Source organism: Nomia melanderi, chromosome 14 (genome assembly GCF_051020985.1).
Source record: "Nomia melanderi isolate GNS246 chromosome 14, iyNomMela1, whole genome shotgun sequence".
Lineage (NCBI taxonomy): Eukaryota > Metazoa > Arthropoda > Insecta > Hymenoptera > Halictidae > Nomia > Nomia melanderi.
The window spans coordinates 2,956,813-2,980,679 of NC_135012.1; the positions used below are offsets into that span (position 1 = coordinate 2,956,813).

General features: G+C 42.5%; 1 protein-coding gene across 1 annotated transcript in view; it reads left to right on the plus strand.

The window, feature by feature from the left end:
* The first annotated feature begins 8,780 nt into the window (after positions 1 to 8,780).
* The window catches only part of LOC116427028 (uncharacterized), a 53,760-nt gene continuing 38,673 nt past the window's right edge, over positions 8,781 to 23,867 (plus strand). Inside the window, exon 1 of the mRNA XM_031976873.2 lies at positions 8,781 to 10,152. Coding sequence (XP_031832733.1) covers positions 10,050 to 10,152 — 103 coding nt within the window. The 5' untranslated portion in view covers positions 8,781 to 10,049. The remainder of the gene's footprint in view (positions 10,153 to 23,867) is intronic.

Consider the following 23,867-nt stretch of genomic DNA (forward strand, 5'->3'; position numbering starts at 1 on the left):
AATCCTCAAGAGTGTCTCGTGATTTTACGCTCTCTGACTCTGGGAAATTGGCAGAATTGCGTAAAATCGGTACCTCGATCACGGCAATTCTGACAAAATCTCTGTTATCTCTGTAAAAGCCAGTCTAATCGATCTCTTTTCTTGTAAATCTACGTGTAACCGGTATTTCGGAGCGTAATTATACGTACACACGTTAAGTATTTACGGATTTATATATATAATAAAATAACGATCGCGCATAAATTTCCACAGTCTATTTATACGTAATATCGGCGAGAACGAAGCCGATGGAATTTATTTTCAACCGTAAAAGCACTGAAATGTTCAACGGTCCAATTAATGCGTACGTTTCCGGCGACCACCGCCACGTCGAGGCTTTTGCAACGGAACGATGACTCAACGCGAGTCGAAAACTCCGTTGGCCAGGAGGAAGCAGCCTTTCCCAGCGGCTTATCGACGAAACTTTCCCGACAGCTTTTCCACCGATGCTCCGTCGCAGGATGTTACAAAGGTCCACTCGATAACGGAGATTCCTAGTGCTCAATCTAGCTAGAAATGTCAGAGACGCTGGAATGCCAGGCTGTCGAGCGCTGTATATTGTTTGTACGGAGCGTTCCGTAGCGTACGAGGCGGATTAACATTATCGTGCACTGTAACGCGTTCGCGGCGAAAGACAACGATCAGCAATTCACAAGAATGCTTCGGTTTCAGCGTTATCTGGCCTAACAAGCAGGCCAGGTGACTAACGCTCGATGGAAACTCGAGGGAAAGTCACGAGAGCGACTTAACGAGTGCGCAGACGACGCGTAAGCAACCGGCTAATTTTGGACTGCGCTCTTCGTCGGGACGCGGCTGATAGGACGCATATGAATTCCTGTTTCTGATGGAGCGAATTCGCTTAGGCCCTAACCGATTGACCTGCCGGACCTCCTCAAAACCATTTGATATCCAGCGACATACTTAAATACTCGCGGACGTGTCGCATTTCAAAGCTCTAGTTCTCTGTTCTTAGGTTTCAAAGTAGTCATTTTTAATCTTCTACTGTTATCCATTCGTTCGTGAACAATGTGGAATTGTTATATTAGAAACTTTTGTTAAATATTCACGAAGGGTTTCTGAAGATTCAGATAAACGAGTTAATTCAGGGGAGATTTGTTATCTAATATGTTGCGTTTCAAAGCTCTAGTTCTCTGTTCTTAGGTTTCAAAGTAGTAATTTTTAATATTCTACTGTTATCCGTTTGTTAGTGAACAATGTGGAATTGTTATATTAGAAACCTTTGTTAAATATTCACGAGGGGTTTCTGAAGATTCAGATAAACGAGTTAATTCAGGGGAGATTTGTTATCTAATATGTTGCGTTTCAAAACACTAGTTCTCTGTTCTTAGGTTTCAGATTAATAATTTTTAATATTCTACTGTTATCCGTTTGTTATTGAACAATGTGAAATTGTTATATTAGAAACCTTTGTTAAATATTCACGAGGGGTTTCTGAAGATTCAGATAAACGAGTTAATTCAGAAGAGATTTGTTAGGTAATATCATCCTGCTCATCCGTCATTGTTGAATCTTTATGAACAAGGTAATAACTGTCGTGATTCGCATGGTCAACCACACTTAAAATAAATTCATTTCCTCTGATTCGCCGGTAATAATGTATCTAACCAATGTTTCATTTCCTATGAGTATACAGGAACAACAGCAATTTCGTCAGTTTCTAAACAATTATTTTTACTTTTCCTACGCGCCTGCTATTCACGCGTTGCGTCAGGTACGTTTGACTAATTTCACACGTCATTCGGAAACGGTGTGCTCATAGGAGGGAGAAAAAAGGAGCAAGAACGATTGATGCAACGACCGCTGAAACCGGGGTCCGCCGTACAATATCGGCGGAACTTACGTTCGGCGGGGTTTCGAAATTATTAATCGACGCATTATAATTGATCCATAAAGGTAGCCTGCCGTAACGAGCGGCACACGTTTCCTCAAAGGTGAAAGTAAAAGTTGCTCTACGGTTTACCCGCAGCCGGAAAACCGGCCGTTAGAATCGGAAGCCTTTATCGACCCGCACTGCGTGCAGCTTTCAGCGCACCGGATTCTGATAAGAACCATGGGGCCCCATAGCCATGGACGAGATCAAGTTCAACGCGTTCTCACGAATCCTAGTCAACCTTAACCCTTTGCGGACGAATACCGATCAGATGAAATGTTCGTATTCGGAATATTAAGTTGAAAACGAATGATTTAATTAATTAAACAGCAATATAGTAGTATGGAGTTTCGTTTTTTTATATTATTTAAGCAGTCGATATATAATTTAGATTCGTATGTTGAAGGTTTCGTATATTTCGAAGAATGTTGATTCGCAAAATGTTAATATTCAAGTTTCAAATGATTTCAACAACAGCAATCTTTTTTCTATTCAAAATTCCTAAACGTTAAAAATAACCGCAGAATTCTATTTCAAGTATTAGAATTGAAAATTGTACCAAGAATATCAGTTTAAATGTATAAATTTAAGAAACTTGCAAGAGTGTTAATGAAGATTTGAAGTGATATTCTTGGTACAATCTTCAATTCTAATATTTGAAGTGATATTCTTGGTACAACTTTCAATTCTAATATTCGAAATGACACTCTTGGTACAATTTTCAAATATTTGAAATGATATTCTTGGTACAATTTTCAAATATTTGAAATGATATTCTTGGTACAATTTTCAAATATTTGAAATGATATTCTTGGAACAATTTTCAAATATTTGAAATGATATTCTTGGTACAACTTTCAATTCTAATATTTCAAATTGAATTCTTAAGTTATTTTTAGCGTCTAAGAGTCTTGAATAGAGTAAAAGGTTATCGTTTCCGTTCTAATTTATACGAAATAGTATAAGGAAGTCTATGCTCAAATAGAGGCCAACAGTTGGCTTATAAGAAGCAATCTGTTCGTAAAGGAACTACAAGATCCGTTTGTTCCGACTGCATAATCGCGAGCTATGCAACAATAATAATTGCATCCGCGTACGTTGCGAACGATCACCGGAAATTTAGAATTTGCTTTCCGGTGTGATACAGCAGCTCAGGGTTTCCAGCATCTCCTTCCGCCGTTTTCACACCGAGTTTAAATTAAGTGGTTCGCACCGCGTCGCTCGGCCGTTTAAATTAATCCGCATCTGTCTGGTAACTCGGATACTCCTCGTTTGAGCGATTCGAAGCGGGTTACGTTGCGACATTGCTGTGGACTTGCCAATGTTTCGTTTGGTATAAGCAATTTCGACCGATTCGACCAACGAACTGACACAAATCGTTTAATTTAACTTTAATACGACCTACTGTAAAACTTGCAATTAAATATTCAATATTTTTCGAACGTCTTATGAAAATTCGGAAAAAGAATCGTCGGAAGAAGATGTAGATTATTCAAAGAAATTTGTAAAAGGATTATGTTTATCTTAATTATCAAATTTATAATCTAATAATTAATTATATTTGTTGATTAATTAGATTATGGTTTTTTACTATTATTAATACTATTTTCACGGTTACTTTCTGAATGTTTCGTGACTGTAAGGTTGGCACTGGAGTCGAATTAGATCCAGTCGATCGGGAAACATAACGTACAAACGGTACAGCAGGAGGCATCGAGGGCAAATTTTATTTCAAGCTGGAAAACCTTCGTTTTGCGCCGCGGGAACCGGAGCAGCGCGCCGTTCCTCGTGCTACCATAGCGTCGGGTATTTTTGGCGTCGTATCTTTTCCATTTTTTTCTCTTCCTTTCACGTCTCTCGGCCCGGGGAACGGTCCAATCGCGGCGACTGGATTTTTCTCGGTTGGCTTTTGAAGCGGCGCAGCAAAAATCCTTTGTTTTCCTTTTTTTTTAATCCCGAAGTCATTAGACCGTGTATTTTTATGCGTTTATAGCTGGCGAGCGTCTTGGAAAGGGTATGAGAAACTTTCTCAGAAAATCATTATTTTCGATGCGACGCTTTTGAAAAGGAAACGTTAGAAACACACTTATACATTTGTTTAATTTTAGAAGCTATTAAGAAAGTTGAATTTCACGTTCGAAAATGTTGCATGCAACGGGGCCTGCGATGCAGAAGATTAACCTTTTGCACTCGACAAATTTGGCACTAGAAATATTCAATTTATTTTTATGAGATATAGATGACATTTTAACACGTTGAAAGCCATGGGGTCACCGGTGGCCTCTAAGCAAATCGAATTACTATAATTCACTCAATTAAACGATGATTATTCGCAAACATTTCTATATTATAAATAATGATACCCATTACGGTGACATTTAGTTTGATGAACGTGCAATGATAACAATCCAATTCAGTCAAATGATTTAATATCGTATTCTTTTTCATTTTGTGTATTTTCCTCTGTGAAATCGTGCGGCGTGCAACGTGTTAAACTAACTCAACGAGGAATCGATTCACCGAATGAGGGGAACAATAGTATTTTATTTCCACATTTCATACATCGACAGACTACTAGACTTAATGTTAAATACGAAATTTTATAATTTTGACGCACCAATCGAGGCACCTTTCGAGTTCAAAGGGTTAAAAGATTCCTTGAAGTGGATAGATAAATCGCTTTACGGTCTAATTTCGGCTATCCGAGTTTTTCACGCATCGGTTCGGTAACGAGAGCGGCGTTCCGACAATGAAAAAGTACCATTTGTACTCGCAGCATGAAGGGCCGCGAAGGAAAACTTTGAAAAGCGTTTGACAGCATCGAGAAGTCGGGCGCACAAGGGCGGTTTAATATGTCATGTAATCCGAAAGAGTGTATTCACACTCTTTGCTGAGTGCAAAGGGTTAAGATAAGACATTCGAAGTTGATTTTAGAACTGTGTTCTAAGATTCTCATCCGCGGGGATCGAATGTTGCATAAAAATCCGGCGTCCAATTATCACCGTTGATCACCGGAGAAGGTGAAGCGGACTGTAATCCCCGTCGCTCGACCATTCCTTTGTTCGCGAATAACCTGGGAACACTGATATCGAATCGCAGACGACATTGGAGAGCTCTCCGTCGTATTGCACCATTGTCGATACAATGCAACCTCGATATGGATCGGTGCATTGTCCAATTATCTATGTCGTGCTCGATCGCACGGCCAATCGATGACAGTTCCATTATTGATTTGTTCGTTAAACAACGGTGCCTGAAACATCGCCGCGACACCCGATTGGTCTGAACATTTACGCGTACTCAGTTAATTATATTCGTTGTGAAAGTGTCACAAGTGTATCTTCTAATTTTAACATTTCAATGAATGCAATCGTTATTCTACCTACCACTGAATGCAACAAGTATATGTATTCTCCAACTAGTTGATTCAATCGTTGGAAAATTCGAATTATTCGAATCGCTAACTTACTATTCATTAACATTACAAGATTATAATTCTATTCTATAAGAAATCTCAAAATATTTCCGTGATTCTTTTCAAAATTCTATGAGTTTTCAGTATTACGTGTGATCGTACGAAGATTCTATGGAAGTCATCATTTTGAATGATAAAATACAATAATTATATTATCCGATTCATTAACTGATTATTCATTAACATTACAAGATTCCAATTCTATCCTATAAGAAATCTCAAAATATTTCCACGGTCCTTTTCAAAATTCCCTGCGTTTTCAGTATTACGTGAGGTCGTACTAATAAAATCGTATTTCTTCTCACACAGGCAGTGCATTTGTTCATTCCGATACGATTTACGCCAACCGAAACTCTCGTCAATGGCTTCCATTGTCCACGGTTTAACGCGGACAGCAAACAGTGGCGAAACTGTCGAATCTGCATATAATATTCGGATCACGATCCCGCGTGCCCTAAGTCAGATCTAGGATCGAGGAGATACCCTATTTTTTCACCTGCCCGTATTGTGGCAACCCTTGGCAGGCCGATTCCGCCGCTTCCTCTCCCTTACCGATCTTTTCTTCGGTTGCACAATGTGAAGCTGCTAATATGTCGTCGCCACAATTCCACGCACCGATGGGGAACACTATGTGACAGTTTCCGGAGTTTATGGTGTTTCGTCCCCGAAGATAATAAAAGCGATACCCCGTACCAATGTCGATGATTCCACGGAGTTTCTAACGTTACCGTCGCCCCGCTGCGCCTTTCACGTTCTCCGAACATCGTGCGACGATCCTGAATTACGGAAAAAAGTGAATTCGAAGCAAGACTCGGTGCTGTTCATTTAAAAGGCTGGAATAAGTGATATCTTCTGTTTGCAATTATTAAAAAGACAGCTGTTTCTCTGAGAAATTAGTAAAGAAATTAGCAAACTGAATTGTGAATTAATTAAAATCTCAGTAGATACAATCTTGGGGTTTCTATCGAGGAATTTCGAATAATCAATTTAATCGTTTGACTGCTGACGGATTTTTTCGGACATATGCCAAAATTGCACTAATTGCGCGTGTATGGGAAAAATGGAAAACATTTTTCATACAATAAACTCACTTGTATTGCATTGCAACAACAAAAGTTTTTAAAAATACCATTTATTTACTTAAATTTGTTTTAATTTATTTTGTGGATAAAATTAGTAAAAACGCAGTATTGGCGTAACAAAAAAGCAGTCAAACGGTTAATTACTCGGTAGTTAGTGTTACAGTAAAAAGTATCAAATAAAGTGGCAACGAAAGATACACGATTGAACCATAAATGTTTCAAACTAAACACCAAATTCAGGAATATATATTAGAACTCATTCTGGAAAGGAATTATCATCGAAATTATATCTAAAACGGTAAAAAACTATTTTATCGAACTATATGAGGTACAACTAACTACAGAGTAGAACAGTTTCTACCATCCGCTTATAAACGATATAACCTTCAAGTGATTAACTGTGACAGAGCCGCAAGAAATCGACGACAGAAGAATTCTGTTCCAATTATTCGAAGAAAACTCGATTTGGACAAGTCACTGCGGCGACTGGAGATCCCGAGTCAGCCTGTCGCCGATCAGGTATGCAGACGTCTCTGCGTCGTTCCGCGCATAATTAGAGGGATTTTCAATAGCGTCCAGAGCGCGTGTAGCAGGTTGCACAGGCGAGCCAATAGTGAAAGTGTGTCAGCGTGTTTTTCATTTTTCACGCGGTGCCCGTAGACTTCTTGGTGGTCTTGAGACAGTTTGACGTCAGTCGATCGAGTTCTCGAGTTTATCCGCGCCGCCGGGTTAGTTTCGCGACGTTTCAGCCGATCCCATTCGTCCGATCTATCCGGGTGAATTTCTTTTTAATGAGCCGCGATGCACGTTCGAGCCGAATCTTCGGTTAGGGGTGCAATTGATATATCCGATGCCGTAGGAACGATGAAGTGCCATCTAAAGTCAGTTACTCGAGAACTAGAAAAGGATTCGCGTTTAATCGAACGGAAATAGCCGCAAGGGATGCGTGTAAATATGATTAAACAAGGGGTCCTCCGGAAGGGGTGAATTATAGCTGCGCAGAAGCAACGGTGTGAAAATATAGGGTGCTTCGGTTTTGAAAAAAGGAAGGAAGCGTTCCGTGTGCGGCTACCTGATAATAAGGTCATCCAGTTCCAACCCCTAACGAGACACGTGAGACTCATACATACGGATTCGAGTACTTCTGATTCAAATACTGAATGCAAGATCTGAATGTGCTCGACGCGAGCTGTCAATAGAATTATCCGAATCGCTGTTAATCACTCACACTAACCCTTTGCGGACGAAGATTCTCTGAAATATACAAAACCCTCAACAGATGAAGCTAAATTATATAACAATTACTTGAACAATAGAAAAATAGGAAACTACGTGTTAATCTCTTACGATTCCATTAATTAAATCATATGTTTACTTAGACTTCCAAATATAAAAATTTCATCTCGTCGAAATGACATTCGTCCGCAAAGGGTTAAAATACAATCAGACCGTCAACTCTACCCAAATTTGCACCCTTTTATCCTCGTTTCCTCCGATCGAGCAATCTATTGAGAAATCACTGAAATTTACATAGAATAGGAAAGAAGGTTCAAGTTTTCTAATTCTTTGATTAATCTATATTAACTCTAATACCACGTGTTTTTATAACGAACCATAGCACGATGAGACTCTCAGTGATGAGAATAAAAGGAACGATTAAAATGTTATTGTTTTTGTTTATAGGGCCCAAATTTTAAAAGCTCAACAAAACTGTTGCAATATGAAATAATCAAAAAATTTCAGTAAAAAGTTCAAATGTGACTCGAAGTCACATCGTGATCCGATTAGGGTTAACACTAGAACTACCGAGCATTTAATACGATTAATACGCAATTCCTATAAAAATTGTAACGATAGATTATTCTCAGTTACCTCAGACATTCATTACAATACTGAAATGAAACTATTTATTTTCAAAATCATTTCGAACATTCAATGCTTCGAAGATATCAATACTTGCTAAACAAAAATATTGAAACCAGTCATTTTGACTGGTAGTTCTAGTGTTAACACACATGGAATGATCGCCCTTTCGTACACCGAAATCAATAAGAAGCTATACATTACCGTGAAACCCGAGTCTGTATCGATAGCTGGAAATCCCGAGAAAAACAGAAAGTTAGCCATGCAGGGGATGAAGGGATGTAAGAGACGTCACCGGATCGAAGTTAAAAATTGCCGGCGTCGCGCGTTTCAGGGGCTGCCCACGACCACAACGAGGAAGCTCCGAGGGTTGCCGAAAGGGGGAGAGAAAGAGAAACCGTGTAAAATGGTGGGGGAAACGAGGCGGTGCGGTGTGGCACGATGCACTCTCTCGCGTCTTGTTTAGTCGTTCGCCGTGCGCGCGCCATGCTGTATCGACGATGATCGCTCCACCGTGTCAACAACGAGCCGACCTTCTCTCTCGGTGTATCAATTAAACGGTCCCCTGGATCGTGACGATCGTTGACAACGCTCCGCGAACAGGGGGTCCGGGGGGGATGGGGGATGGGGGTCGTTTACTTAAAGCTTGAAAGTGTCGTCGAGCGTCGCGAGCGGCAACAGTTTCCCATCGGCAACGTCGTGACTGTGCTCTCCCCGCTGTGTGTTAAGATCGTGTAACGAAAAATCAACCAACAATAAAGAAACCATCGATCCCTCCTAGAGTATATCGCATCCAGCGCTCCTAATTGGTGAAGAATTAATTTCTAGTTCAGTGAATAAACTGGCAACTCCGACACCGTGAAATTCTCCGCGTTTCCGTTCTCGGCGGTCTCTATATATTCGTCCGCGGCGTTTCGTGTGTCTATATACGCGCGGCTCGTAAAAATCAAATCAGGTCGAGCATAAAAGAAACGTTAACACGTCTCGAGAACTGCTCCGCGATACTCGAGGCACGGCTCATTAGCCGCTCGTCGAAGGCGAAAGCCGGTTGATAACGTTATCTCGGCCGCGGTAATTGCAAGCTCCCTATCAAGACCGCCGGCCATTGTCGTGGGACTTCGCGGGCCGACGACTCGCGCCGATGACCGCTTCGTCAACAGGTGATTCCGCGGTAACCGCTACGAAATAAGAGACATCGCTCGAACGAAGCTGAAAGAAGGGAAGCTAACCGGAGACAGTTCGGCCGAGGGAATTCTGGATCACGGGACGGCGTAATAGCCGGACGTTTTTCGTCCCGCTGCCTGATAAGGTCACGCTCGCGTGTGCCAGGAGACAACGGAGACGTGATAACGTCTAAACAGAGAGTGGAAAGGGGCCTGGCACTCGTCTGGCGCCTTGTTCCTCGCTAAAGTGACACGTCGCCTTGGCCAATCAAACGGACAGACCGTCTGAACCGAACGAATCGGCTGCCCTCCTTCTCGCTACCGTGCGTGCTCCGTTCGTTGGCCCCATCGGTTCAATTTCGGGCCAAGTGGGCGGTCTAACCAGCGCAACAGTGATCCACACGGGACCTATCTTTGGAAGGAAACTCGAAGAGAGCGAGAGTTTGTGTTTGTGTGCACGTGGAAAGGGTCGACCGTGCCGCGATGACTTGTCGGGATTGAATCGAGAGGGAGAGGCACCGGAGGATTTCGTCAGGATGATGATGGCACCGCAGGTTGTGGGTGTCCTGCTGAAGAAACCGGGACAGCAGAGCCACCCACGGTTTCCGCCTCTGGACCCGCAGGAAACGAAAATCAGAGGTAAGTTGCTTTCCAGATTTTCCAAGAGCTTGCACTTGGATTTTCGAGTCGGGCTCAATTTCCGTTTGGACTTTGAACGGTGGGTCTGTTTGGACCCGGTGACTCGAACGCTTCAAACCTCTGTCAACTTTCTAAACTTTCAAATTAGCGGAACACGTTAACAAGGTTAAGATTCTGTCCGATAATTAAATTTGCAAGTTTCATTAGAGAGTTAATCGCTTTGTTGCGTTTATCAGTTTCGGTATTCGCAACGGTTAAACTGCAAATTTCCATCCACCTGCTCAAGGGTTGGAGCACGAGAGCGCCCTATATAATCGACGAGAAGGAAATTCATAGGAGCCGTCGGCGGAAGGGTTGCTAAATTAGTAACAAGCGTTCGAGGGTAGTTTCGCGAAGACCAATAAGTCGACTGCGGTCTATGCGATTATAACGTACATTAAACGCGAGATTCAATGAAGGAACAATCTCGCCGGAGTTCGACACTATTCCCGCGCGTCGTTCTCGTTCGGTTTAAATGCCGGGCAGTAAAAATAAATTTATGTAGAACTGTTGTCATCTGAAATGCACTCGTAAAATCACGAATCTGCATAAACCGCGCATTAATGAGGAACCGCCGCGCAGGGGTTAAGGAACTTTGATAAATCTCGTTGCCGCGTTTGAAAATTCGAATCGGCCGGCCTCGGTCGCACGCTTATGGCAGGAAACAGAAATGTGTTTGCTTGACGACAAGAAAGCGAGGACGCCCCGCGACCGCGCGAAAACGTCAACTCACCATTCACCGGCCTTCTCGGCCCCCGATCCTTGTAATATTATCGATGTTATGATTCATTGGGCCGTGTTGTTACAACATCCGTCTTATCAGGTCGTAACTCGGGGCGGTCTGTCCCGGACGAAAGTGAACGTTCCCTGAAACGCTCGAACGGATCGATTTTCTGAATAACTGGCCTGGGCCCCGTCCATTGATCGGGCCCGCTTATCGACCCGCGTGATTTACTATGGCTCGTACGAAAGCGGGGCCTAGATATCCCGTGAAAAACCCCGCGCACAGTCGTTACGATAACGGGAGATTAGGCGAGTGGAACGCGCGTGGCCTAGGTCGCGACACGGAAGTCAGTTTTCACGGTTTGACAGTGCTCGCGAGTGCCAACGAAATTCCTGTGTCGTTTCCCGGAAAATTTTAGGTTTAATCAGTCTCTGTACTTAAGGCTGCTAACGAGTTCGGAATTTTGAAATATCCGCGTTTAACGAGTCCAACTTCGAGATATCTGCTTGAGTTAAGGAACTTTCAACATTGATTTTAGTGAATGTTGGCTGAGTGAATGTTGATAATGTTCGTGGCTAGTAGAACATTCGTGTTTGTGCATCATTGACATGTTTAGGGATTGTTCAAATTGATTACGGTTGACCAGAGAATTAATTTCTATCGATTCTTCCGATAAATCACAGCTGTTAAGCTTCTATTCGAATAAAGTCCCGCCGATTTTCCGAGATTTTTACTAGCGGCGTTAATAATAAAATATCGCGCTGCTTAACACGCCGGTCTCGACTTTCCAGTTTCCGTTTCGTTGAATAAATCGCCCCGATTTTATGGGATATTTACGAGGCTGGTTCAACGGACTAATAACAAAATAAAATTAAACGGCCCGCCCGACGAAACGGGTGAAGAAACTTTCTTGCCGATCCGATCGAAACGGTCGCCGTATCTCAGGCAGAAATGAGCAACGTCGAGCTCGGACTGCCACGAAATTCATTCGGAATCACGAGAACGGTGTCGTAAGTCTCTGTTATCGGTGGCCGGTCGACGCACCGGGACGAGAGGGGAAAAAATCGAAGAACGACGGAGAAAAAAGGCGAACGGTGCCGCGAAATTCTTGCGGTCGGCCGATCGCGGTCGCCTTTTTCCGAGGAAACTCCCGCAACCTCTGGGCTCCGATTGACAATTCGTGCACCGTAACCCGGTATCTGGGCTACTGTGGTGTAACGGGATACTTTTACGCGGTTGTCCGCACTGGTGGAACATGAAAACTTGGCCGGTGTGTCTAAGTGCGGCGAGCCCCGGCCGCGCTCGGCTCCTTTTTTCCATCGCGAGTCCTGTCGGAGGATATCGTAGCCCTGACACCGTCCCGGCGATCGTAATGTCAGGGTTGACGACACTGGAGGAAATTTCACCGCGAACGCGCACTTAGCTCGCCGTAACTGGCTTCGGCCCCGGATTTTATGCCCGTCCTTCGCGTTCCGCGGTCTCCAGACCCACTGATGATCCACGGAATCCTGGAAACTTGATATTCGACGTGGGAGAGGCGATTTTAGAAAGATTCAACGTTAATCCCCTGCCCTACGACGCTTTCGTGCAGAATTTAGTTGGAAAAACCTCTCGTTCTGCGGGCAGTAAAATTGAAAAATGGAGCGCGTACTCGTCGAACGCAGGACGAATGCGCGTAGAGTATATTTTAATCCTTTACACTCGGAAGATTTCCACTAAAAATATTTGAAGATATTTTGATTAGATAAATACGATACTTTGTGAAACTAACTCGAAGAGAAATCACACGTACATTAAGGAAGAAAGCTATTTTATTTCAATATCTCACTAATTGATACATTGTGCAAGGTATGATATTAAATATCAAATTTTATAGTTTTACTGTTTGAAGTCAAGAGGTGAGTGAGAGTCACTTCTTGAGTGCAAAGGGTGAACACATTGCGGCTAATTTTCAGAAAACTGAATTGTGATGGCAATTTTCACTGAGGTCAACTTATATCACTATACATAGAAAAAGTCAGATACATTGTTGTGTAATATATTTTAACACTAGAACTACCGTACCAGTCAAAATGACTGGTTTCGATTGTTTTGTTCCGCAATTATTGATATCTTAAAAGCATTGAATATTCGAAATGATCCTGAAAATAAATAGTTTTGACTTGAATACTATAATGGATGTCTGAAGAAACCGAAAATAATGTATTGTTGGAATTCTTATAGGGATTACATATCAGTTGTATTAAATCCTCGGTAGTTCTAGTGTTAAATAATCAGTTCGAATTAAATTTTATATTTTTTCAATACTGTGGTAATTAGCGAAGTTGCATAGCTAAGTATCTTTGTATAAAAACGAGATTTCTCGTTACCGGTCCGCAATGTGTTAATGAAAGATTAAAGCGAAACAAAGAAGAATTACATGTTTATGTGAAGAAATAAAGAATTCATCGCTGAAAGAGTTAGTGTCATGTCAAGCTTTACGATGACGTGTATACTCGTCAAACGCAGTTAACTGGTTAATCGTTCATTGAAGAGAGAGGAATTGTAGTTATATTTTGTGTCCATATTTACTGTAAAGTGGACTAATTGGTAACAGTAATATCTTCTAAATTGGAAAGAATTTCGAATAGGAACGGAATTTGAAAAATGAAAATTAGTCGCGGTTCGAAGAAACAAGGATCAAGTAGAAACTGATTCCGTTTAACGGCGAGAGCTCCGTCGTAATTGGTTTTCCATTGAAGCGAAACTGCGTGTCAATAATGTAGTTCGATGTATTACGATTAGATGTATTTGCACATCGATGACAAACGGCGATGCTCGGTTGCTTATCTAATCTGGAGCAGTCGATTACAAGTATCAGTTACGTGGCTCTGTGTATTTGCGCGTGGCTAAGACTGAAAGAATTGCCCTAGAATACGGGGTTCGTTTAAAATGGCTGCGGACAACTTTTCCTTGTTTCACATAGAGAACTAAATATTTGAAAAATTAGTAACAGCTTTGATAAAAATACAAACTCGCTTATAATGACACAAACGAATTCTAAACGATAATTGCACTGCGATTTCGTCGAAAGAAGTTCTCGGAGAATGATCGATTTCTCTGTTTCATTGTTACATCGTGATATACAATTATTAGTGTGTACACTACAAGTAAGTGGCTCCAATTAGTTCGAAAGATCGAAATCAAGCCCGTAATTCCTCGAACCTGGCGGTTCGGGTGTTACATCGAGCGGGAATGTTTGTTATGCGGATGGTTAATTGTAAGCAACAAGTGGAGTACCTAAATTCCTTCGTTTACGGCAGGTCAAGAAACAGTAAAAGGAAAGCAGGTGAGTCTATTAACGCGTGTACACACCTGTACTGGTTCCAAATACGCCGCCGACGCCGCCGCTGAATTTCTACCTGCCATTCCTCCCTGCGCGTGCAATTATCCTCGGCCCTTTCTCTTCTAACGGAATCCTCGGTCTGCCCGCCTGTTTTCCCGACTTCTTTCTTTACCCGCCAGACAATTGACTCCGCGCGTGGGAGAAACCAAAACTTCTTTTCCCTTTTAAGCGCCAGCCCTAAGAGACAAAGAAACCGACACCGTACGTGTAATCCCATTTACTACAGAACTTTGCTTTCTCCCTTTCGGAGAACTGTGATTCTTAACACTGGATTTACGGAACGCGTCAATTTGACGCAGATTGAATTTTATAAACATTATTTGGTAAACTTTTCAATCGGTTTTCGTTGATCCAATTACACGAATATGAATCCTGATCGTCTATTTCTACATCTACAATTTCCAAAATCTAAATGAACGAATATCAACTTCCCCAGGAACAATAGAATAAACTGTAGAATAAATGCCCGTAAACCTAGTGTTAAAGATTCTGGCTGGCAAATCTCAATACTCCAAGATTTCATTCTGGAAATCTCGTGACATAACTTTCATCGTTATAATCAATCACCTATATATCATATAAAATAAATAATAGAGCTTCATATTTTTAAATTCTTCCGAAGCCAACGTATTTCCCTGCAACGCATGGGAACGCAAAATTATCAAATCCATGGAAATACATTCTTCCCTTCGCGATGAAAGACATCGACAAATCAGTTCTAAGTGTATGTACAATCTATAGAAAGAAGTCCGATTATATGGGAACTTTGACAAAGCGTTCTGCGAGTCCCCACGAGAGTCACTTCTCCCCCGGTCCAACGAATTCGCCACTTAATCGTGCAGAAACAGTTAATCGAAGGGAAAGCTCCGTTCGGCACTAAGGTCGTTTCGTTAATTTCCAAGATTCCGGCCCCGTTTCGTGTCATTGGCGGAGCGAGTTCTCGGCTGAAGGGTAAAAAAGAACGGGAACGAAAGCGAATGGGGATGGCGAGAGAAGTCGCCCCTTGTGTTTCATCTTCGAAACACTTTCTTTTCTCGAGCGGGGACCCCCGTGGTGGCTGCGCGACGATTTTTCGCGAAACGCGCGACTCGCCGCGTCGCTCGCTCGCCGGCATAAAGGAGCTTTTTTTGCGAGGAGGGGCACGGTTCCCTGTAAATAGCCGACTGCACCCCTCGCCGGACCCCACGATACACGCACGAGTGTCCGCAAATGGTAACACACGTTTCACGCTTCGGCGTCCGCGTGTGCGACCCGGGAACAGGATCTCCGAGGTGTCTGCACGTTAACTCGATTTTTTAAGTTCTCGCTGCTCGTGAGTGGCAACCTTGCTGTCCTGCTCGCGAAAGAAGTCCTCGCGCGGAATGCACGAGATAAATTCCCGACCGAACGGGTCGCGATAATGTGTACGGAGTTACGAGGATCGAGGCGGTGGCGATCCTTTAAATTATTTTTCCGCGGTTCGCTATATGGGAGAATGGATGAATAAACTTGTTTGTTTGTTGTTGGTGCATTTGTATTAATTCGCTGTGGAGTTTGATGCGTTTGAAATATGATAGAATGTTTGGAGAAATAGATGGTATTTGTTTTTGAGTGACAAAATGTACGTTCATTGGGAGTAATGATTGATTTGATTGAGGAATGATATTTGCAATTTGAAGTATCTTGCTGTCGAATGTGGTGGAATAATCGGTGAGACGGAGTAAGTTGGAATTAACCCTTTGCGCTTGAGAGGCGAGACAATCGCCATTTAACACACTAAAATTCTAAAGTCTAATATTCAATATTAACCCTTAGCACTCCAGGTTGTTTTGCAATCTATCAGCAACTGCAATTAATTTTTATAGTATTCCTAGCGAAAATTAGAAATACTATAACATTTCTTCGATATTTTATTTTCATGGTTAGCACAAAATTTGGATGTGTGGAAAATCTAATAATTTTAGGGTAGTTTCTTTAAGATTCATTGAAATATTCAATACTATAACTGGTGCAATATTGGAGCCTACAGAGTTCAAAGGGTTAACATCCATTTAACATAATGCAAAGGGTTAAATAAAATTCCAGCGAGAAGTGAGCAAAAGGAAAATTTGTTTGTTCTCGTTTGGAATGACGGGAAACGGTGGCATATTGGTGGTAATGCTGCATCGCGATTCCCGTTGCGTCGCGAGGACGACGGTCGCCGTGCACGCCATTGGGATTTAGGTCAGAGCGTCGAATTAAGTACGGTTCACAAGTGCTATTGACGAAAACCCGCTGCGACCGGGGATTAAGATGTATACACGGAGATAATGTTTGGACCCTATTCGTCGAGTTTCTTCGACTGTCCGCGAATCCTTTCACAGCCGGGAATCCTCCTGAGAAGTTTGCCCTATTGCGGTGGGCCACCGTTCTAAAGGAAGTAATCCTGTAAGCGGTTTTCGGTAGAGAAAGGGCCGGAGAATTCGAAGATTTATCTAACTTAGAAATTTCGATCTATCCAATTCGAGTCCCAAACGTTATCTCGATTTTCCGTTCAATGAAAACGACCTCATTTTAATTTCAAATCGGTCAGCCTCCGAGAAAGAACTATAAATATCTGTTTATCAAATATCTCCGAATGTAAACTTCAACTTAACGAACCTACTTAAGAAGAAATATCTGCTGCCCCACAGTTCCACAACACTTGACATTGGCAATGTTAATCGGCAAAGCAATAAATTCCTGTTTATCTCGTATTGTCGAATATCTTAATGCCCCGGCTTCTAATTAACGAATTATTACAAAGGAGATAAGTTTTCCGGGAGAAATGTTTACCAAAAACACGGGAACGCCGCGGCGGCGTCTGCATGCCGATTGACTTCATTAGGCAGTCGGGGACTTAATTAAGTCGGCGCACGTCGATCGGAAACGACTCTCAAAGGAAAAACATGATCGCCAAAAACAGTCCGAGGTATTCGAATGACATAACAATCGTCGCTTGAAATTTCCCTCGCGTCCGTCGATGATAAGACGATCGTGGCCGACCGGTGTAGAGTCTACTCGGTAAACAAATACAGGCGTAGAAATGCGGAGGATCGCACGGTGAAAACGCGGAATAGAGGAAGGGGGGAGGGGGGACGTAGCGACAAGTCGTTTGGCGCGAGAGGATCGAGTGCAAGTTGCGAAGAAACGACATCGTGACTTAGGTTCGTCGATCGAATCGAATCTCGGCCACGGAAGACGCGCGCGTTCTGCCTTTCACTAAATGCTCGGCCGTCTTCTTTTACACGTATTCGGGATTCAAATGGTCGACCCGGTCGTGCCATTTACCATTCGAGGCTCTCTTGTGTATCGGCGCCGCGTTCGTGCGGGGACGGCCACGTACGAGGAAATGATCGCGTTAAGCCCGTTCCGCGCGCGACCGGCGGACGATCGCGATTTTAACCCTTTGCACTCGAAAGGTGACTCTCAGTCACCACTTGATTTGACACAGGAAAACTATGAAGTTGAATATTTAGTATTTTAAATTAAAACTACATTTTGCAATGTGGAATATTTAAATAAAATAACTTTGTCGCTTAATTTATCTGTAAATTATCGTTAAATTGGTTTCAAACAATGTCGTCTATATTGAATCAGAAAATGTCCAAATATTTCTACTGAGAAACTTCCGAGTGCAAAGGGTTAACCGGACGAAGATTCTTCGAAATATGCAAAATCTTTAACAAACTTATCTGAACTATCTATAAATTGTTTAGATAATGGAAGAATCAGAAATTACGCGTCGATCTCTTGCTGTTATAGTAATTAAATCGTTTCTTCGCGACTTATTCTTCGAAACATAAGAAATCCATCCCATCGAAGTATCGACATCCGCAAAGGGTTAAACGCTCCGGAATTGATGGTTTTCATTGTTCGCCAACGAATCGTAATCTAAAAAGAAAATATTAAATCGTTCTCGCACGCGATTAAAAGACAATCGCGAATTCGACGTAGAAAACGTGTCATTATTTGGAAGCAGGTCATGCCTGTGCGCAGTTTGGCTTCGACAAAGAGTATTAAGTTCTTTTCACACGAAACTGAGGAACAGTTTATATAATTTGGAATTTTAGAGACTCATTTGTCTCGGTTTTCGCAGGAAATTGTAGCAGTGAAGGATAAGTTGGCGAATGAATTAAAGAATTCATTGTGTGTAGATCTATTCTTTAACGGAGGATAACGTTAAGCCCTTTTCACGCTCAACGGTTCAATTATGTAACTAAAAGATGTGACTTAATTAGTGGAGTAAGATAAAATAATGACATTACAGCGGCTAAATTGCAGATGAAAGAATAGAAGGAAAGATCGACCATGTATCACTGCAGACAGAATAATGAACAAAGTGTATCAGGCCCGGGGAATCGACGTATCTTTAAATCTTCGTAAAAGATCGCGTTACTCGAAGGGAAATTCATTAGTTGGTCATTGTATGGAGATAATCTCGCGTAGAAAGAAAATAAGGTAAAGCCGTTTTCGTACATGACGATCCATTTAACTGCGCAATTACCGGAAAGAAGAACATTATTATTAGAAAGTGAATGTATGAATAAATCATCGTGTACAGATAATCCTGCGAGGGAAAATGGTGACGTTAAGCCTCTTCTACACTTGGTAATCCGCTCCATTGTGTAACTATTACAAAATTCGCCTTAAGCCTTACGCAGCTGTGAAATAACAAAGAAACCATACTTCAGAATTAGATGTCTACCACTGGACGATAACGGTGATCTTATATTTAGCTCTAGCTCTCAAGGAAATTTCGACATTTCTCAATTAATATAATTAAAATTTCACAAAATACAATTTCCTAAATAAACGCACTCAAATCTTCACAAAATAAAATTTCCTGAATTAACGCAATCAAAATTTCCTAAATGAACACACTCAAAATTTCCTAAATGAACACACTCAAAATTTCCTAAATGAACACGTTCAAAATTTCCTAAATGAACACACTCGAAACATCATAAAACAAAAATCCCTAAACGAGCACAATCAAAACTTCACAGAAAAAATCCTTAAACGAGCACACTCGGACCTCCACAAAACGAAATTTCCCAAACAGAACTTTCCAAAAACTCGGCAGAATCGAAATTCCGCAAGAAGAAATTTCCGAAGGCTGAAATACGTAGCCAATACTTTTTCCCCTGCCAACAATTCCAAACACGCCGACATCGCGCCACAAAGAGCATCGAATTCATTTATGCTTCCAATTCAATCAAGCGGCGCATTCACTTCATTTACCGTCCATTCGTGCGCAGTTTCTATTCAAACAGCGATCGACTGGACGTCGAATGGCCCGGCAGAAGCCAATAGAAAATGTTTGCAGTCGACGGGAAAAACGGAGCCATAGGAAGCGGAACTTTGAACGGCGTTGCCGCGCAGGTAAACAGGTGCTGAGGAGGGTACGTGGGCGTCGTTCCGGTGGGCGATTTCAATGATTCACTTTCATCCGTCCGGGCCCACGTAAAGTGGCCAGAACAAGGCTGGTTTTGGAAGGACGCCGACCGAGCAGCGGCCGATCTTGAAAGTGAAGACCGACCTTGCGTTCCCGAGTCACCGGGGGGAAGAGACGATGATCCCCGGCGGAATGAAAATTCGATCACTTTTCGCGCGAGCGACTCGCCAGGAATTTCTGCGGGGCGTGTAAAAAGGAGTAGAACGAGGGACGAGCAGTTCCAATCGCAGTGGAGATAATTAAACCGGCAGGTGCGGCAAGGTTATCAGTCGATCTCCTTCAATCGCGCTAGCCTCGCAATCAACGGAGGAAGCGAAGCGGTTATTTTCAGTAATCACCGGTAATCCCGATAAATTTTAACGACGAGCCGTGGCGACGGAAATGTCAATGTTTCCATTACTTTTTTCGTGAAAGGTCAGCGTTTTTATAATTTCCTGAGGAAAGGTCAGCGTGTTCATTGTTTTCTGGTGGGATATGGTGTGTGTTTCCCATGATTTTCTGAGGAAACGTCGACGTTCCCGTGATTTTCCGGTGTAGAGTATCAATGGAAGAAGTAATTACGCTGATTGCCGAAGAAAATACCGTTGACCGAGAGCAACGCGTCGATCGAGGATCGATCATCGGTCTACTCTCGAGCGGCACGGCATTGCTTCGGTGAAATCCTGAAGCGGACTCGAGCAGCTCCTTTTTTAATCGATCTGTCCGTCTTTCTCTCTTTCTCCGAGTGTCCGTCACCGTTTTCGCATCGATAGATCACAATTAGCCAATGAGGGGACTGCTTAATCATATTCACTTTCTAATTCTAGAATTCGCGGCTCTACGCAGCGGTGAGTTCTTTTCTGAAGCCGATCCGAATCGCCTCGTGATTTTTGGCGTTAATTGAACGATCTGTCGGCGGCCGTTAGCTGAGAATTTAATGGAGGTTCCTGTGTGCTGACCGGAGAAAAACGATGAAAGAATTTTCGATATGAATCGCGGGTGTGTTTAATTGATTTTTCTCGTGCCGGCCGGGCGAAAAATCGAACGATCTCTTTCGCGTTAATTGGACGAGCAGTTAAATGAGTTTTTCATGTTAATAGGGCGAAGAGTGAAAGGAATTTTTGTTCGAAATTGATTGCACCAGGAATTAGTCGTTTCTTTTTTCTTCTCTCGCGCGAACTGAACGGAATCGAACGATCTCGCGTTAATTGGACGTGGGTTTAAGTAACTTTTTCGTAGTAATTGGCCGAGTGAACGAATAGCTGTTTTCAATTCATTTCTGTAAGAATGATAAATTGTTCCTCCTTAAGTTAACCGGACAACAAGCTAAACGATCCTTTTGTATAATCAAGCGAACAATTAAATTAGATTCTCGAGCGTTATTTACACGATGATTCGAACGATTCTTTTCATTTAAATCGAACGATTTCTTTCGTTGCTCACTGATCGAAGGATCGAACGATCAGCCGGAGAGAGCACAGTCATCGAAGAGAACAACAGCCCCCGCGAAGGCTATCGGGGCGGGCTCGGCCAAGCCGTTCGTCAAACGTGTATTAATTATTAGCGACGGGTCTTATCTAAATGGATTTTGCATAAAGTTCAACTGGTTAAATACGAGCTACGCGTTGCACGCGATCCCGGGCCAGAAATAGTAGCACAATGGAGCGCCGACTCTGTACGCAGAACGCAGACGCTATCTCCTTGTTCCGTGGCTCGTTATCACGGCCACAGATGATAAAGCATCCGGAATTATTCAACGTTCAACGAACGCTGGACCGTTCTCGAACCTCCCTCGAACAGCTTTCCGTATAAAACGCTGTACACTTTTTAATCCTTGAATCACAGAATGCTCATCCTTAACATTTTTCATCTCTACATTGTCATTGTAAGAATTCGAGCAATATCACACTTTGAAATAAAATAAGTAAATATCCCAATAACAATATTATTCAACTTCAGCAGTAAATCAAACGATATTCATCTCTCTAATAGTGAATACTAATTTTTACCGTATTCCTTCACAGTTCTTCTCACTCCTCCCTATTTACATATTCCCTATTCTCAAAGAGTACTCAGCATCAAACAAACCATTCCAATCATCAAAATACATCAAGAAACCCATCCATTTCCTAATTCCTCACCAACCACAAAAAAAAACGCTTTGTACATCCCGCATCCTTTCCCCGGCAAAGAAAAAATTGTTAATTATCCAGCATCGCAAATCTTACGTTACATGATTATCCAGTTCTCCAGGCTACCGAGCACTTTCATCCGACATCGGTTATCTTACAAGTTACAACGACTTTCTTGTCATTTGCAAACTCCGGGCATCGGTGACCGGCGCGCGGTAGTCAACGCGTTGAACCACCCTTTCCCCGGCATAAATCACCGCAAACATTCACCAGCGTCTACTCGATCATCTCGTCTAACACATCAGCTGCATTTCCTTCTGCGAGCCCGGCGGAGACCGGAAACCGCGGAGAATCCGCTCGAAAGAATAAAGCGTCCGATAAGTCGATTCCACGGCGGAACGGAGCCGATTCGAATCGTTTCTTTTTGCCGGGTCGCCGATCTTTTCCTGTTGGAATGTTTATCGAGTCGCCTTTCCCCGCACCCCGTAGACCGCACATACGATCCACCCTTTTTTTCCCCTCCCTCTTCCCTTTCTGCCCCCCTCCGAAACCGAGGCGCCAGGCGATTTTCTCTCTCTCCCGCAGAAAGTCCGTCCGTCCGCGCGACACACGGCTCGCTCCGCGTCTCCGACCCCTTTAAGCCGGATTTCTACGAGGCCGCGCGCGTAGAACCGGGTTCCCTCGCTCCCCGACATTCGCAACCAGTCCTCCGCCGAGGGAAAAGCGGTTGTGAAAATGTCTCGAGATTCGTGGCCGTGCCGCGATCCGAGAGATCCAGGATCTACGACGATGATGCACGACTGGCGGCCTGTTTTCAAGTTCCTTGAATCTCCCGCGGATCGTCGGTAGTATATATAAACATATGCACTCCAAAGGAGTGATCAACATTGTAAAATTTCGTATTTAACATTCAGTCTTAAGTAAACTGTCGATACGTGAAATGTGGAAATAAAGTTGTTCCCCTTATTTTGTGAATAGACCCCTCGTTAAGTTAGTTTAAAAAAATGTCATCTGTATCTCATAAAAATAAATTGAATATTTCTAGTGACAAATTTTTGAAGCGCAAAGGGTTACCTCTTTGCGGACGAACGTCGACATTTCAAATGGAATTTTCGTGTTTGGAATATTAAGTTGCGAAGGAATGATTTAATTACTTGAGTATGATACGTAAGACGCTGATGTTTTTCGTGGCAGTGATTGTGTTAACGCTGGACCTACCATGTGGATCAAAATGACCAGATTTGTTTTTTTACGTTTACTGTAAAGATTGATTCACAAGGGGATATAACAGATTCAAATATGAAAAAACATAACATTTATATTTGCTGAATTTAGTTTCAACCCTTTGCGGACGAAGATTCTTCGAAACATACAAAACCTTCAACATATGAAACTAAATTATATATCAATTGCTTAATTAATAGAAAGAAAGAAAACTACGTGCTGATCTTTTACCGTTCGACTAATTAGATCATTTTCCACGACTCAATCTTCCAAATCTGAACATTTCACCTGACCGAAATGTCGACATTCGTCCGCAAAGGGTTAAAACTTCATCACGATAAATTGCTTCGATATATTTATATTTCCACAGTTTCTCTCTGTGCAATAGTTGTTTATGCACTTGGGCATTCGTTTCTCGCCTGTAAGCAAAAGATTGCACATAATCTACGATCAAGAGCAACGATTGTTACCACGACCGGCCCGTTTCTCGCGCAGCTTCTTCCGAATCGAATTACATTTTCCCCGACTTCGTACACGCGCGTGCGAGCGTTCTGATCCAGTTGAACACTTTCACTGCGTTTCAACTGTTCTGCGATGCCCGGTACCCTTTTTCATTCAGTCCAGATCTTTGTTCGAAGGTTTTTCCTCCGTGTCTCGCTTTTTTTGTTACATAATTTCAGAATTATGTTGCCGAGGCGCGCGAGCACTTTACTAGGCCGCGTTCGAGTCGATGTTCTTTCCAGACGAGGAAGAAATTCCGCGAGAAATGTTTACGGT